This window comes from Pituophis catenifer, unplaced genomic scaffold (genome assembly GCF_029215685.1).
Source record: "Pituophis catenifer annectens isolate HBS135680 unplaced genomic scaffold, rPitCat1.0.hap2 SCAF_6, whole genome shotgun sequence".
NCBI classification, from domain to species: domain Eukaryota; kingdom Metazoa; phylum Chordata; class Lepidosauria; order Squamata; family Colubridae; genus Pituophis; species Pituophis catenifer.
In genome coordinates, this window is record NW_027256886.1 from 93,030,756 (window position 1) to 93,045,073 (window position 14,318).

General features: G+C 41.5%; 1 protein-coding gene across 2 annotated transcripts in view; it reads left to right on the forward strand.

Annotated features, from left to right (window-relative positions):
* Positions 1–14,318, forward strand: part of GRID1 (glutamate ionotropic receptor delta type subunit 1) — an 802,371-nt gene that overhangs the window by 656,551 nt on the left and 131,502 nt on the right. For both annotated transcript variants that reach the window (XM_070945420.1, XM_070945421.1), the window contains exon 5: positions 9,239–9,292. In XM_070945420.1, coding sequence (XP_070801521.1) covers positions 9,239–9,292 — 54 coding nt within the window. The remainder of the gene's footprint in view (positions 1–9,238; positions 9,293–14,318) is intronic.

Here is a 14,318-nt window from a genome sequence, read left to right on the forward strand (position 1 = left end):
GAAGACTTTGATTCCTTTTTTAAAAGCAGAAGTGGTGGCAGCTGAGATCAATGGAAAACCTGTCCATAACTTGAGATCACCCAAGAGAAGATTTTTCCAATGTATTCAACCCAGGGGTAAAATCCAGCATATTCTGACAGGTTCTGGAGAACCAGTAGTGAAAATTTTGAGCAGTTCAGAGAACCGGCAAATACCACCTCTGGCTGGCCCCAGAGTGGGGTGGGAATGGGGATTTTGCAATATTCTTCCCCTGGAGTCGGGTGAGAATGGGGATTTTGCAATATCTTTCCCCTGGAGTTGGGTGGGAATGGGGATGTTGCAGGATCCTTCCCCTGGAGTTGGGTGGGAATGGGGATGTTGCAGGATCCTTCCCCTGGAGTTGGGTGGGAATGGGAATTTTGTAGTACCCTTCCCCTGCCTCGCCCACCAAGCCATGCCCACCAAGCCACACCCACAGAACCGGTAGTAAAAAAAAATTGAATTTCACTACTGGTTCAACCAATGGAGCTAGGAAAGTGAGCACAGCTCTAAAAGGTTGTCTTCTGTTCATCTTAACATCAGGACCAGTTGATGTTGAGCACAAGGAATCAACCCCAATAATGTTGTTACAATGTCTACTTTCCCAGGACTGAGCCGCTGTTTGTTGACTTCTCAAAGCTAATTCTCTAATTTTTCGACTAGAAGGAATGATCAGATTTGGCTGTTGGACATAACTCTGCAAACACACTTGCTTGTTACTGGCACCACTCTTGAATCCAAAGACAATGGGGAAGACTCCTCTTTGTGGGCCTGTTCTTTCAGAGAGATTTCTTTTTTAAAAAATATTTTTATTGAGTATTTTACATTTTAAAACCAAACACACAATAGCAAAAGAAGTCAAGAGACAAAAACAAAAAACAAAAAGACACGCACATCAGATATTAAAATACAATACTAACAAGAGATATATACAATTTTACAACCTTCTGCATCGACTTTTGTCTTTCCTCTTAGCTTTTATCCTCCCGCTCCTTCTCTTTATTTTTAAATATTCATTATTAACTGTTTTGTTAGCAGGATCATTATTTACATTAATATCCAGTATGTTAATTGTTTGCCTTCGGCCAAACAATGTCGACTGGCGGCCCCCAGGGGGAGAGCCTTCTCTGTGGGGGCACCTACTATCTGGAACAAGCTCCCCTGGAACAAGCTCCCCCTAGAGATACGGAGGATCCCGGATCTGCACACCTTCCGCCGCGCTCTAAAGACCTTTTTATTTCACCAGGTGGGCTTGGCCTAACTTTCTCCCTCTTTTTAAACATTTTTAATATTTTTAAAATATTTTTTAGTATTTTTAATATTCAAAGTTTAAATTTGTTTTAAATTGATTGGGTTTTAAATCTGTTTGGGCCAAACTATTTAATTTGATTTTATCTCTGCTTTTTAAATTTTGTATGTATGTATTTTATTGTTGGCTGTTCACCGCCCTGAGTCCTTCGGGAGTAGGGCAGTATATAAATCAAATAAAAGTAAAAAGTAAAAGTAAAGTTAATATCAAATTTCACTTTATATTCTTATTTCTTAATTTAATTTCTGTTTCCCAACCTTGTATAAAACCTATTCCACACTTTATAATAATCCGAGTCTTCTCTTTCTTTGATCTCCATTGTTAATTTATCCATTTCGGCACATTCGAGGATTTTCTTTATTATTGTTTCTTCCGATGGTGTATTGGTCAACTTCCACATTTGCGCTAGAGTAATTCAGAGAGATTTCATCCCTATCAAAGAGGCTGCAGCCCAGTTCTGGAAGCCACAGCTATGCATGAAGTAGGAACTTGTTTTAGATTTGTGGGTGGAACAAGACAATTCTGATCTTTCCAAGCTGTACAGCGATGGGAACTCGTAACAAGACCCAAAGCCATAAAACTAAGTGGAGTAGTAATTTATACTGATGGCTACCTGTCATCCAATTAATTTAAAGAACATGACCAGGGAGTATTTTCAAAATCATCATAAAATCACCATAGGAGGTAATTGGAACAACAATTCTCTCATCAACAAAATAATCAGTTTAATTATCAATTATCAGAAAAGCCCCAGGTTCTTATTTCAATAAATAAATATTTCCCTAAAAGCATGTTCTTTAAATAGCACTTGTAACAGACAATCTCAATCAATGTTCTTTTTGATTGGCATCTCCTGGCCTGACGCTTAATAATATATCAGAATTTTCATACTCCTGAGGTTGGCCGGGAATTTTGCAATACTTCCAAGCCAATATTCCTGCTTGGGAAAAAATAATCTGTTTCAACAATCCTGGGGGGCACTCTGGGCCTGCTTAGATTTGCAAGTCTATAGAGTTTTCATTGCATCTGTTAAATATTTTGCAAGAAGAGCCAAGTATCTGAGAAGAAAGTAGTTTCTGCTTTGTAGGGTAAAATCAGTTTAAAGGAGACTTGTCAGTTGAAAGGTCGGCAGTTCAGCGGTTCGAATCCCTAGTGCCGCGTAACGGGGTGAGCTCCCGTTACTTGTCCCAGCTTCTGCCAACCTAGCAGTTCAAAAGCAGGTAAAAAATGCAAGTAGAAAAATAGGGACCACCTTTGGTGGGAAGGTAACAGTGTTCCGTGTGCCTTTGGCGTTTAGTCATGCCATGGAGACATCACTGGACAGCTCTGCTCTTTGGCTTTGAAATGGAGATGAGCACCACCCCCTAGAGTCAGGAATGACTAGCACATATGTGCGAGGGGAACCTTTACCTTTACCTTATTACCAATCCAGCAGGCATCTGGCTGTGTTTCCATAGAAGGTGAAGTTCCTCACAGATGTGATCAAGCAGAACGGTCTATGCCAACAGTCATCAAGTGGTAGTCCCCAGACCACTGGTGGTCTGTGAGAAAATTTTGGTGGTCCACAGAAAAAAATTTGCATTTTTTATATTGCACTAAATGCTATTTATCTTTTTAAAAAATTCAGATTAGTGGTCTGTGGGATTTAAAATTACGAATTTAGTGGTCCCTGAGGTCTGAAAGGTTGGTGACCCCTGGTCTATGCAGTGACCAAGAACCATCTAGGACAGGGGTCTCCAACCTTGGCAACTTTAAGCCTGGCAGACTTCAACTCCCAGAATTCCCCAGCCAGCTGGCTGGGGAATTCTGGGAGTTGAAGTCCGCCAGGCTTAAAGTTGCCAAAGTTGGAGACCTCTGATCTAGGGCACTTACATTTCATGTTGCTTTTCATTTTGGGGAGAAACCCCCTGGAGTCTTCATTCCAACGACTCTCTGACTACACAAAGTTTTTGTTTTGACTGAGGAAGTTACTTGGATGAGTAATGAAACGTCTTTAATAAACTTTGGTCTAGTTGCCATGATAGATACGTTTACATGCATCTAAGAAACTGCAACGTACAGCCTCTGAGAATTGTTGGTTGTGTTCTCTGGTAAAAGAGATTATTTGTAGATCAGGACTGAACTCTGGTGCCCTTGATGCTCTCTGAGCTTGGATGTTTTCTTCTCCTGCCTACCAATTAGGTAACATCATCAAGGCTAGAAAGGACTGGTGCTAGGCTCCCTTCTACCACTGATGAGGTTACCTAGTTGGGTAATGAAATGTCTGCAGGAAATCAACCAAGCTCAGAGAGTACCACGGCCCCCTGTGTCCTCTGGGATGATTTATGTAAGGTGCACATGAGGTTCAACCAACGTGAGGGAAAAGATCTACTTCATTGTACCAAATCTTTAATGAAATCTTGATTAAGTCATCTGTCATCTATTTTGCCTTGCATCTTCTGCGTGATCCATATGCATACAATATAAATTGCAACCGGTTCTTGTGTTTGGAGACGTTGGTTTTCCCTTCCAATCTAGCGGAAATATACCTTTTGTGGAAGGTTATTTAGTTAATGGTAAATGTGTGGAGCTGTAAAGAATAGCTCCACGCTGACAGTTCTGCAATTAACTTTCGTCAACGGCGCTGTAGTGTGTAGCTGTTCAGTAGGCAACATGCACATAAATAATACGTGACATTCAAGCTTTGTAAAATGAAATGTTATTGACACGCTTGGAAGATGTCCATGTACGAGATTTTGCTTTTACAAGATTTGCCATACAATAAAGCTAGTGAGGAAATAAGGGGAGGCAGGGAGGGAGGTAGTATGTCTGTGGTGCAAACTGCATTAAATGCAAAAATTCAACCGTGTGACATTAAATTACATCTTAATGAAGTTATACAAATGGCCTTTGTGCTTGGTAAACGAAGCCAGTCCGCCCAGTTGTAGCCTGTGCTTTTTTGTGCAGGAGGCGGGTATGAAACCTAGATTCATGAATAGCATGAATAGATTCATGCTATTAAATTTGCAAAGGGGGTTCTAGATTTTGGCAGCTAAGCCTCATTTTATTTCACTAAGTGTTCTTCATTGTACAGAAAGTTGCGTGGAAGACTGCAGACTAAAACCAGATCTCTTTTCAATTCTCTGAAAATTTAAATTAACGAGCTTCACATCTAGAATTCCCTTTATTTTATGTTCTGCAGTATTATCAATGCTATCTTCACCTGCCCTGAACTCTTACTCTTACTTAAGAATGAGATTAAGCAGTGCTCAAATTAGTTTATTGTCTGGTAATAAATGTTTTCTGCAGAACTACTATGCAGATTGTAAAAAGTCTCTGTGAATGTTCTCTAATTTTTAATCAACTTCCTTGATCCTTCAGATAACTTAAACTAAGAACTAAAAACTCCTGGAGTGGGGCATATTACAAAAACTAATAAATACACAAAGAAAACTGAGAATTGCGATTTAGATAAAGTGTGGGCATCAAAAAAGGTCATAGTCATTGTTTAAAGATAATTCTTATACCATCTCTTGTACCAAAACCTCAAACAGAAGTCTTGAACTCATGTAAAGCAAGAAAACCCTCAGAAGATCTTCTTGAGGGTTCAGTGCTTTACTTATTAGAGAAGAAGGACTACGACAACATAACTCTTTGTCACATATGTAATGTATTTACTCACCCTTTAAGTCAACGTAAGCCAAAGACCTCTGATTCCAGTAATGTGTGACCACACCAGGTGGCAGCCTCCATCTGTCCTTCGTTGATTTCAAACTGGATAGAGTTAGATCTCTTGAGTGGAAGATCTTAAGAAAATCTTGGGATTGAGTATATTTTTACAAATGCAAGTGAAAAGCCATGACAAAGCACTTCCATGTTGTTGCATAATTGTGTCTAATGGAGTCACCAGGGTTAAGCTCAACTCAAAGGAATCTTATCTTTTTATTGTCTTCAAATGTGTCTCTGCAACATTTCATCGCATTCTGTTCCAGACGCTCCCCTGACTTTCAAGAGCAGATTTTTTTAGGCAATTGTATTAATGGAGTACAATTAATGAGCTTTTTTTTTTCCCCAAGAAAAATAGGAGAACAGTCTGCCTGCAGAAATCTGCTGGAGGTACAACAAAGGGGAAATCAGCTGTCCATTTGTTTTATGATTCTTTTTCCACTACATTTGCAGAAATGTGGTGTTAGAGTGATTTTTAAGGGGAAGTAAATAAAAGCTGAAAAGTATGTACCCTCTGATGCGCAATCTGTCTCAAAGTTTTGCTTCTTTGATGGAAATGTTGCAGGCCATTAGTCCAGTGTGAAGAGGGAGCCTTGGGAGGTTTTATGAAAAATGATTGTGTACACAAAGCATATGGGTGACTGAGCGATTTTTTATACACTCCAAAATATTTATATTTAAAAAAAAAAACACCCTCACAAGATATTCGGATTACTTGGTGCAAGATAAGTTCTTGGATCGTCTTTTCTCAACCTGTTTCCCTCTCAAGAGTTTTGTATTAGAAATTGGACGCGCTGGCTAGGGCTTCTGAAAGTTATATTTTAACACATTTGAGGATGGGGAAGGCTGAGCTAAGAGTTGCATTTGAAACAAGCATGACCATGCTTGCTAGATACAGGTAGACCTTGATTTATGACTGGAATTGGGACTGAAATTTCCATTGCTAACCAAAGCAGTTGTTAAGTGAGTTGTACCTGCAAACCATTTTTATTTATTTGTTTTTTGCAAACCTCAGTGCCAGCAAACCTTTTCTGCCGCCAGTTGTTAAGCATTGAACTGCAATTGTGAAGTGACTCACACGGTTGTTAAGCAAATCTGGTTTCCCCATTAACTCTGCCTGTGGGAAGCTGGCTGGGAAGGTCTCAAATAGTGATCACGTGACTCAGGGATACTGCAATCATCATAAATACATGTCCACTGTCATCAGCCCGAATTGTCATCACTTGCCACAATGATTGTAAATGCGAGGACCAGTCAAAAGTCACTTTCTTCAGTGCTGTTGTAACTTTGAATAGTGGCTAAATGAATGCTTGTCAGTCAGGGGCTGCCTGTATACACAATTTCTTGTTTGTTCGCATGTTCGTGAAATGGGTTGGAAGAAGGGTTGCCTTATGTTTGAAGTAGTAGGGCTATTCTGGCTTTGGAAGATTTGAAGAAGGAGAACATGCCACCACGAGTTGGTCATTCAAGATATTTCCTTGCTATAAGGAGGTTAAATCTGTCCTTTGCCATTGGGTGTAGGAAGTCTTCAACTTTATTTTTTATTTTTATTTATTTGTCAAACACATGTTAGATAACAGATATAAGTATAAACATAATTAGGAATACAGGATAAGAATACAAATACATGAGGACAATAGGACAGTAGGACTGGTTACAACAGTGACCAGGGGGGCTTTTGCCCAGATTCGTCTGGTGCGCCAGTTGCGCCCCTACCTGGACTGTGATGCCCTACACATAGTCACCCATGTGCTTGTCACCTCCCAGATCGACTACTGCAATGCTCTCTACATGGGGCTGCCCGTGAAGACCACTCGGCGGATTCAGCTGGTGCAGAGTGCGGCTGCGCGGGTAGTAATGGGAGTGTCCCGACACTCTCATGTTACACCTCTCCTGCGGGACCTGAATTGGCTACCGGTTGCCCTCCGGGTGAGATTCAAGGTGCTGGTAATTACCTATAAAGCCCTACATGGCTTAGGCCCGGGGTATCTAACGGACCATATGTGGCCAGCGACAGCTCCCCATCGCCCGGTGCGTTCCCACAGGGAGGGCCTCCTTGGGGTGCCGTTGGCCAGATAATGTTGGCTGGCGACCCCTAGGGAGCGGGCCTTCTCTGTGGGCGCACCTACCCTGTGGAATCAGCTCCCCTTGGAGCTCTGGGTGGCCCCTAACCTTCGCTCTTATCGCCGTGACCTTAAAACATGGTTATTTCGCCTGGCTGGTTTGGACTGAAGGGGTTTTAAAGGGGATTTTAATGGTCTTTTTATAATCTTATTGGGTTTTTTTAACATTGATTTTGCTTGTTTTATTGTTGTGAGCTGCCCTGAGTTCTTTCGGAGATAGGGTGCCATACAAGTTTAAATAACAAATAAATAAATAGGACAGGGATGGTAGGCACACTGGTGCTCTTATGCACGCCCCTTACAGACCTCTTAGGAATGGGGTGAGGTCAACAGTAGGCAGTCTAAGGCTAAAGTTATGGGGGTTTGGGGATGTAACAACAGAGTCAGGTAGTGCATTCCAGGCATTGACCACTCTGTTGCTGAAGTCGTATTTTCTGCAATCAAATTTGGAGCGGTTTACCTTAAGCTTGTATCTATTGTGTGCTCGTGTATTATTGCGGTTGAAGCTGAAGTAGTCATTGACATATAGGACGTTGTAGCAGATAATTTTGTATACTACGCTTAGGTCAGACCGAAGGTGGTATAGTTCTAAGTTGTCTAAGTCCAAAATTTCAAGGCTGGTGACATAAGGTATTCTGTTGTAAGCAGAGGAGTGGGGGACTCTTCTCGTGAAACAACTCTGGACTCGCTCAATTGTATTAATGTCTGATATACAGCGCGGGTTCCAGGCAGATGAGCTGTATTTGAGAATTGGTCTAGCAAAGGTTTTGTATGCCCTAGTACAATATTACCAGAGAAGAAGCTTCTCCTTGTTCTTCTGCTGAACAATGGTAGCAAGAGATCCTGAACTGTCAAATAAAGAACAAAGCCAGAGAAATGAGATGAAGAAACATGCAAGAAATGATAGAACAGTTGGATACAAGTTTAGCAAGGGGAAAGCTGGAGAATTTTGCCTGTTGTACATATTGAAGCAACGCCAAACTTTAATTCCCAGACTGCCTATTGGGTTGGGTACTTCTCTATGAAAAAAACACTCCGGGATGGGAAAGCAAGGCATACAAAAATTCATAGGTTGAGAAAAAAGTTGTTAGAAAAGAAATACCATATTTTACATATATTTTATAAATATACTGTACATGTAGGAGAAAATGCAAAGCAATGTAAAGTGTATTGTGTGTGCTTCTTTTCAATGGCAAAGCATTCAATGGGATTATGGTGAATAAAATGATGTGTGCAATAATACAAGGAAGAAAATGATCTGTCCCTCCCTAACTGGAAATAAGAAATATTCTGTTCCACATCCACCCCACTCCATCCTCTTTCCTTAGCCAAGTCTCTTTGGGGCAACTTTATCTGGTTTAACGGATGTCTTGTCAGAGTTATGGAGATAAATTGCTCAAAATTTGCTTGGATGTCTTGGAATATAGTTAGATGAGCTCCAGGGAATTGGTACCGGTCCTAGGAAGGCAGCTACTCTACAATTTGTGCAACATGCTGGATAAATTCTCTGATTAGCACTTCACTTTAGGTACATAAAAGGGTATAAAAGTGTCAGCTCCTTGCTGAAGCGTTGATTAATTCCTGCATTAGGTGTGGGCTTGCATAATGCTTGGAGAATGGGATCCTTTCAGTGTTTCAACTAAAGTGGTAGCAGAATTTCATTTTCTGAAGCCAAAGCCCCCACTCTGTGGCATTGACTCCATCTGAAAAAGGTTCTTCTTGGTTATTTTGAAAGATCCATTAAAAAAAAAAAGTCCATCTTAAAAATAAAGTGAGTGCGAGAAGATTGTGCTACGAATAAAAATAGTGTATGTCTTTTCTTCTAAATTGAGATTCCTGTTGGGTCTCTACGGTTCTGAGGCTGTGGAGTATCATTCTGGAAGAACCCATCCAAGTTTTATGACTTGTGTAACATTTTTCAGCTATCTCCTAATTTACCTATTATATCTGCTAGAAATAAAATATTCTAAGCATATTATAGCCCAGAGCATGTGTGATTTTTGCAGATCTACAGCATTCTAGTTGAATTATTTATTCCCTTGTTTTTTCTTCCCCCCTCCCCCAATCTTTTCTCCCTCTCCAGGCTGTGGAAACTAATCTGGCTTCTAAAGATAGTCACTGGGTCTACGTAAATGAGGTAAGAAAATTATGCATCAGTGGTTTCTTTTATGCGTCCATGGTTTCTTTTCTCCATCCATCTAATTCAGGGGTCTCCAAACTTGGCAACTTTAAGACTTGTGGACTTCAATTCCCAGAATTCCTCAGCCAGCTTTGCTGGGAGTTGAAGTCCACAAGTCTTAAAGTTGCCATGTTTGGAGATCCCTGATCTAATTGTTTCCGGCCAAGTATTTCTTCAGTTTTGCTGGCAGCAAACTAATTGATACTTTCCATAGTGACCTCAGTTCTCCACCCACTTCTCCAAATCGTAGCATATCCATTTTGAGCTCTAGGTAGATGAGATAGAATCACCACGTCCCATGAATCTCCCATGTATGTCATTGGAGGCTGAATCTCCTACCTGAAATCTGGCTGGTGGAGAAGCTGTATGAAGAGGCCCCACCTATCTGAGGTACTATATGATGGGAGTTGAAATGAGCATTGTCTGTTAGAGTTCTCCTTTGGTAGAACTGAAATAAGTTTGTTTTTTTTTTAATTTCCAGAAATAAGAGTTAAAAGCTTGTTGTTGTTGTTGTTGTTGAGAAGATCTGTGAATGTGTGATTCTTTAGAACTATTAATCAGTGGAGCAGCTTGCCTTCAGAAGTTGTGAGTGCTCCATTACTTAAGGTTTTCAAGAAGAGATTGGGCAGACATTTCTCTGAAACGGTATAGAGCAGTGATGGCTAACCTTTTTGCCATTGCATGACAGGAGGGAGGCGGGAGGTCGCGCACGTACGTACACCTATAATTCTATGTCCCGCCCCCGTGTATGTGCGTGTGACCCCCCCCTCACTCCCCCCGCTCCTAGCACGTGATGGCCAGGTAGGCCCGTTTTTCTCTCTCACCTGGCTCCAGAGCCTCTCTAGGAGTCTGGGGAGGGTGAAAACGGCCTTCCCCACCCACCCCCAGAGGTCCTCCAGAGACTGAAAACAGCCCATTTGCCAACTTCCAGTCCCACCAGGTGTTGGCAAACAGGCTGTTTCTGGCTTCTGGAGGGCCTCCGGGGGTGGGGAGGCCATTTTCGCCCTCCCCAGACTCCTAGAAAGGCTCTGGAGCCAGGTGAGAGAGAAAAACGGGTCTTCCCCACCCCACCCCACCCGAGGCCCTTTGGAAGCAGGAAACAACTTGTTTCCTTACTTCTGGTGGGTCCATAAGGCCTGAAAATCAGTTGGCTGGGGCGTGCATGCACGCCGGAGCTGAGCTCCTGTGCCCACTGATATGGCTACATGTGCCACCTGTGGCACGCATGCCATAGGTTCACCATCACCGGTATAGGGCCTCCTGCTTGAGCACTGAGTTGGACCATAAGACCTCCAAAGTACCTTCCAGCACTGTTATTCTGTTATTCTATTTCAGCAGGCATTCAAGGATTGATAGGGAATATGAATTTATTAATGTATCGAATGGAAGGAAGCTGTTATGATTGTGTTCTCCTCTTGGATGTTGTTACTGTGGCATCAAATAGCGTATAATGTATTAAGTGCTGCTTTAACAATCTGCTTAGCTTAGTTTTTTTAATTGCAGTGGCATGAAAGCTCATTTAATAAGATAAATTTTCTTTAATTATGATGAACATCTCCCAACAAAAAGATGAATCATAGCCTGTTCTTTGTCTTCATCTTTTTTTCACAAAACAAACTTTAGCTCCCAGCATCTTCTAATAAACCTTCATCCTGGTGGGGAGTTGACTGGCCATCAGATGTTCAGAAACTGTTATTTCTTCAAACATCTACACTGCTTTGCAGAAATCTCTCCTTCCAAAGCTAGTTCTTCTTTGAATTTTCATTCAGAATGGGAACTGCTGGGCAGCCATCCAAATTTTGAGAAGTTGGATCAAAAGAGCCCTTCTTATTACAGGGGGGGTGATGTTTTGCTAGAACGGGGACAGCTTCCACTTTGATTTGTTTCTATTCCTCCTGCTGTTCCTGGTATCTTTTCTCTTTCTCCCACAGCTTCAATATTTCTGTTGAAGCTAATACCACTTTACAATGCCTTGATAAGACCTCACCTGGAATACTGCATCCAGTTTTGATCAACATCATACAAAGAAGATGTTGAGACTATAGAAAGAGTACAGAGAAAAGCAACAAAGCTGATTAGGGGACTGAGGCTAAGACCAACTATTGCAGGAATCTAATATAATGAAAAGAAGGACTAGAACATAGTGTTCTAATATTTGAGGGACTGTCACAGAGAGGAGGGCGTCAACCTGTTTTCCAAAGGACCTGAAGGCAGGACAAGAAGCAATGGATGGAAACTGATCAAGGAGAGATCCAACCTAGAATTAAGGAGAAATTTCCTGACAGTGAGAACAATTAATCATTGGAATGACTTGTCTTCAGAAATTGTGGGTGCTCCATCACTGGAAGTTTCAAGAAGAGACAAGACAGCCATTTCTCCAGAATTGTATAGTGTCTCCTGCTGGAATAGGGGGTTGGACTAGAAGACCTCCAAAGTCTCTTCCAACTCTGTTATTTTGGTACAGGCAGTTCAGAGATAAAGAATGAATAGTAGCTCTGATCTTTCCAGGAGGTTGTTCTGGTCATTTAGAAGAAATCTCATTTGTCTAAGTTAAGAACATGGTAGTTGTATTATGTTTTTCTAAGAGAAATATATGTTTATTATTTCATGCTAATGCATCATATAGAGAAGCTCAAGTTTCATTCCGGAGGTCTTTCTTCACTGTTTTGCCCGCCTTCATTTTTTTTTTTTTTAGCAATCATTGGGGAGGAAGGCAGTCATATATGTTAGCAGAAACTATACATTGTTTTGCCTGGATAAGGATAATGTATGGAAATTAAAAGGCGGTGGTAGGTCTAAAATTGTTTCATCCAAAAAGTCATTTGAATCTTCTCCTGTCTCTGTGATGTTTATGGAACTGGTTCTTTTTGCTGTAATAGCTTGGTTAAAAAGAAATCATGAAAACACACAGAGGAAATGGGTATTTATACTCGCATAAATATAGTGCACTCTATAGCCCCTGCAACATTTATAGAGGATTAGTGTAGGTGTCGTGTCGAGCTGTGGTGATTTACTCTCTTCAAATGAAATGCAAGTGTAGGAGAGATGTGTGTTGCGTGAGGATGTAAACACAATCCTTCATTCAGATTCATGATCGTGGATGGGAAAACATTTGTAAAGTTTACCTCTAAGCTACCAGTCGGCAGGTCATGAGGCAAGAATAAAATTAACTATCCATATAATATACCCTGTTTCCCCGAAAATAAGACCCAACTGGAAAACAAGGTCTCACATTATTTTTCAGGATGCTCGTAATATAAACCCTACCCCCAAAATAAGCCCCAGTTAAGATTGTCAGCCAGATGGGTGCTGTTATGGCCCGCCAGTGGCCTGTGCGGATTGTGGCTGATCCCAACGACGAGGAGGCTACTGTGTCGCGCCAGCAGCCTGTGCAGCTGGCGCTCATGTCGGACAGCAAGGAGGCTGAAGAGGATGTGGTGCCAGAGGCAGAGACTCAGCCAGAGCCTTCAGAACCTCCAGAGGCTCCTTCAGAGCCTTGGTAGTACAGTGGTCTAAGGCACCCTGTTATTAAGCTGGTTATTAAGACCAGCTGCCTGCAATTACTGCAGGTTCGAATCTCGCCAAGGCTCAAGCTTGACTCAGCCTTCCATCCTTTCTAAGGTAAATTGAGGACCCAGTTGTGGGGGCAATAAGCTGACTTTGTTTAAATATACAAAAGAATGAAGGCTATTGCTTAGCACATTGTAAGCCGCCCTGAGTCTCCGGAGAAGGGCGGCATATAAATCAAAAATTAAAAAAAAAAAAAGTGGAGAGAGTGAAGTGGAGGAGCCTCTTCTCAATGCTCGAGCACGCAGGGCTGCCAAAAGGCAGGAGTGGCTACTCAGGAGGAGGAGGTCTCCTAGAGAGTAAGGCTTGAGGATAATTGGTCACTCCCTTAGCCTATTTAAGTCACATGCTGTTAATAAGTTTCTTGCTGGAAACAACTTGTAATTATCATCAGAGCATTTTTGGAAAAGTCTTATCGTATCTAGTTTTCTGGGCTGGTTGCCAACCTTTGCCAGACTTTGGTCTATTCTTGCTACTTAATAAATTTGATAAGGACTGTTGGTGTGTGTCAATATCCTCGGGAATCCGGAGCTGGGGCAGAACAGGTGCATTTAGTACCGCATTTCCCCAAAAATAAGACCTAACCAGAAAATAAGCCCTAATGCGCCTTTTGGAGCAAAAATTAATATAAGACCCAGTCTTACTTTCGGGGAAACATGGTAGTAAAGTTTTAGGACAGGATTATGGGCAGGGGTGAAATCCAGCAGGTTCTGACAGGTTCTGGAGAACTGGTAGCGGAAATTTTGAGCAGTTCGGAGAATCGGTAGCGGAAATTTTGAGTAGTTTGGAGAACCAACAAATACCCACCTCTGGCTGGCCTCAGAGTGGGGTGGAAATGGAGATTTTACAATATCCTTCCCCAAGGAGTGGGGAGGGAATGGGGATTTTGCTGTATCCTTCCCCTGCCATGCCCACCAAGCCACACCACGCCCACCAAGCCATGCCCACAAAAACGGTAGTAAAAAAATGGATTATGGGTGAGTAATGAGTGCAAATAGCCACTTAACATCCAGTGAAAATCAGTTGCAAGCCAGGATTATTATATGGACTGTTTTAAATGCAGCTGACTTCAGGGGAACAATTAGATCGTTTCATAAAGTCCAGAATGCCTATTTTGAAATCAAAAGTGGAAATCCTGGACTTTCTTGTTTAAGAAAGTTGCCTCTTTTAAAAAAGCGTCTTTGGGATAACCATGGTCTGGATGACTGAGAATCTTCATAGACAAAAGTAGAAATTGAGTAGATTTCTTAATTTTAAATATATAATAAGCTAAATGCTATATATATATAGTGACAATGAGATGGATTATCATTCTGGAATCTTCTCGGGATCCTGAGGAACTCTGTTTTATGTCTGTCAGAGGCCAAATCCCATTTGAATTTGACTCTGATCAAATTCATATTGTGAATTTCTGCAG